The sequence below is a fragment of the Propithecus coquereli genome, unplaced genomic scaffold (assembly GCF_000956105.1).
Source record: "Propithecus coquereli isolate 6110/MARCELLA unplaced genomic scaffold, Pcoq_1.0 Scaffold14, whole genome shotgun sequence".
NCBI classification, from domain to species: domain Eukaryota; kingdom Metazoa; phylum Chordata; class Mammalia; order Primates; family Indriidae; genus Propithecus; species Propithecus coquereli.
In genome coordinates, this window is record NW_012138302.1 from 15,547,310 (window position 1) to 15,550,767 (window position 3,458).

At 35.5% G+C, this 3,458-nt stretch overlaps 1 protein-coding gene across 1 annotated transcript in view; it reads right to left on the reverse strand.

Annotated features, from left to right (window-relative positions):
* The window catches only part of ZFYVE9 (zinc finger, FYVE domain containing 9), a 141,907-nt gene that overhangs the window by 22,282 nt on the left and 116,167 nt on the right, over positions 1-3,458 (reverse strand). The window contains exon 13 of the mRNA XM_012639473.1: positions 2,180-2,284. Within this exon, the coding sequence (XP_012494927.1) occupies positions 2,180-2,284 (105 nt within the window). The remainder of the gene's footprint in view (positions 1-2,179; positions 2,285-3,458) is intronic.

The following is a 3,458-nucleotide window of genomic DNA, read 5'->3' on the forward strand; positions in this document are numbered from 1 at the left end:
GTGGTAGAGCATGCTTGTAGTCTCAGCTACTGGGAGGCTAAAGCAGGAGGATTGTCTAAGCCCAAGAGTTCAAGGCTGCAATGAGCTATGATCACACCACTGTACTCCAGCCTGGGCAATGGAGTGAGATCTAGTCTCAAACAAATAAAAGAAGAAAACGAGAACAAAGAGATGGAACAAATAAATAGAATACAAATGGTAAGATGTAGATTTAAACCCAGCCATATCAATAATCACTCCAATATACATGACCTAAACACCTTCAATTAAAAGGCAGACATTGTCAGATTGGATAAGCAAGCAAGATTCAACTACATGTTGTATATAAGAAAACCACTTGAAATACAAGGAAACAAATATTTTTAAAGTAAATGGATGGGACTAGCCTGAACAAGAGTGAGACCCCATGGGTTTGAGGAAGGAATGTGATGGAGCAATACATTGCAAAGGGGCTCAAGGAAACTTTTGGAGCTAATTTTTAAAAATGAAAAAACAACTGACAAAAAGCACATATTTAAAGTGTACAATTTGATGAGTTCTGACATGTACACATATCCATAAAAACAGCACTTGAAACAATACTATTCACTTGGGAATGATATCTGATCATCTTACTACTATACAGGAAGCTCCCAGAAGGCAGGCATAATGTTATTACTCATCTTTGTATTTCACTTTACAGAATATATTTAACAAATGTTTGTGAAATAGATAATAAAACTTCAAATTTGAGAAATAAAACAAGTTTTCAATGCATAGTCTCTTTTAATGCTTTTCTGGGCATAAATTATATACAAGTAATTCATTCTAAAGATTTGACTCTACCTGGTCTAATTTATTAGTCTTTGGTATCACAAGGTAGGGCCATCCAACAGCTAAAGACTGCTAATTATATCCAAGAAAAAAATTAAGCACACATTATAAGAGCATATGGCTGCTATTTTATAATGTCACAAAACATATCACATGGAAAGTCATGGGTAAAAGCTTTCCTTACATAGGTCATTCTCATAATAATGGTGAGTGTTAAGCTCATGAGTCCAATAAGACATCTGTGTGACTCCTCTAAGTGCATACCAAGTACAAAATGTTTATTAAATGGATAAATGATTTTTTTGTTTGTTTCTTTGGTTGGTTTTTTTCTTTTGAGATAGGGTCTTGCTCTGTCTCCCGGGCTGGAGTGCAGTGGTGTCATCATAGCTCACTGCAACCTCAAACTCCTGGGCTCAAGCAATCCTCTTGCCTCAGCCTCCCAAGTAGCTGGGACTACAGGTGTGCACCACCACACCTGGCTAATTTTTCTATTTTTTGTAGAGATGGAGTCTCACTTTTGCTCAGGCTGATCCCAAACTCCTGACCTCAAGCAATCCCCCTACCTCGGCCTCCCAAAGTTCTAGGATTACAGGCATGAGCCACTGTGCTTGACCAGAATGGATAAATGATTAAGTAAATAGCGGAGGGAGGGAGGGAGGAAGGAAATAGGATAAAATTCTTTTATACTAAGAAATAGTGGAGTCACTACCCTGTTTTATTAAAAACAACAAATTTTAAGCACTATTATATCACACTAAGTTTTAAAATAAAATTTCTCTTTAAAACCCCAATAATTACCATTAGATATTTTAGAACTGATGATAAGAAATTTTTATATTTAAGAAAGACTTCACATGCAAATAGGCAAAGAATATCATTTATATAATTCTGTTAATATGTGTATAGTATGCATAATTTCATTATAGTTACAAAATACAGCTTAATTCAAAATGTAATCATTTGCTTTTGGAACCTTATTTAAAGCCATATTGGGACTTACAATGAGCTGTGTTTAAATGTTAAGAATAGTTGAAAATAACATATATTTCTAGTAAGAGGAAAAAAATTTTAAATTTCACCGTTAATATTACAGAGAGAAGGCTAATTTTATACCTTAATCAAAAATACAAATCTATCACTGATTATCATAGCTCAAAAGGTCAAATGACACAACAAACGGCTGAAGAAGTCACAAATTTGCTTTTCTGTAATGAAACTCCCCATAATTGAACTATTAGGCTATACAATATTATGAACTAATTTAACTGTCGATTAATTAAAAATAAAATTTAGAAGTAATCATGTATTTTTTCACCTTCATTCATGTTTTCAACTATGAAAAATATACCTTCATGATAAATCTCACCTCATTGTATCTGTTGCTGGGAATTTTGATGCTGGTTTTCCGAACTTCCATATCAACCACCAAACCTTGTACTACTGGCAAGGTATACTGGTAATTTCTGAAGTCCTGGGCCAAAGCAGATTGAAGTAGAATAAAGAATTCATCAATGGTAGGATTTGATTTATAGTAATAAAATGAACGCAAATGGAAAGAACATTAATATTTAAAGATCCTATTCATTTAAATAAGGAAATGTATAATGAAAGCCCCACCGTATTTCAGGTCTCCATTTAGACTGTAAACTCTTATGAGGAAGTAAAACAGTTTCATATATCCCTTATATACAACACTAAACAAATATCAAAATTTCTAAATTTATTTGTTAACTCTCTCCTCCCTGTAAGATAAGCTTCAAGAGGGTACAGACTCTCACTTATTTTGTTCTTCCTATATCCTTAATGCATCTTAGATACTCAATATTTGTAGGGACACACACAAACACACACCCCAATATCCAGTGTGGCTGAAGCAAAGTAAGCAAGAGTGGTAGGAGTCAAGGTCAAAGTAACAAAACATGTCAAGATTTCATAGGTTCTTATAGGTCACCACAAGGACTTCTGACTTACTCTAGGAGGCTTTTGACCTGTTTTAACATTTTTTACTTTTTTATAACAAACAGATGGTAAGGGAACAAGGATAGAAGAAAGGAGATCAGATAAACACAATAAAAATAACCCAGGTAAGAGATAGTGATGACAGACCAAGATGTTAATTAACAGTTCAAAAGATGGTAAGAAGTTGTCAGATTCTAGATATATTTTAAAGGAAAAATTGACAATATTTTCCACTGAGTTGGATGTGGAATGTGAACAAAAGGCAAGACTTAAAGATGATTCTAAATTTTCTGACCAGAGCTACTAGAAAACTGGAACTACCATTTACTGAGATGTAAAATATCATGTGTTAGAGAGTGTTTCTAAGTAACCTAACTGTATTACTTGCAACAGAGCTCAAGAACACTGATAGGAGGCCAGGCGCGGTGGCTCATGCCTGTAATACTAGCCCTGTGGGAGGCCAAGGCGGAAAGATCGCTTGAGGTCAAGAGTTCAAGACCAGCCTGAGCAAGAGCGAGGCTCCCCTCTCTACTAAAAATAGAAAAATTAGCCAGGCATTGTAATGCACACCTATAGTCCCAGCTACTTGGGAGGCTGAGGCAGGAGGATTGCTTGAGCCCGGAGTCTGAGGTTGCTGTGAGCTAGGCTGAACGCCATGGCAGTCTACTCAAGGCAACAGAGTGAGA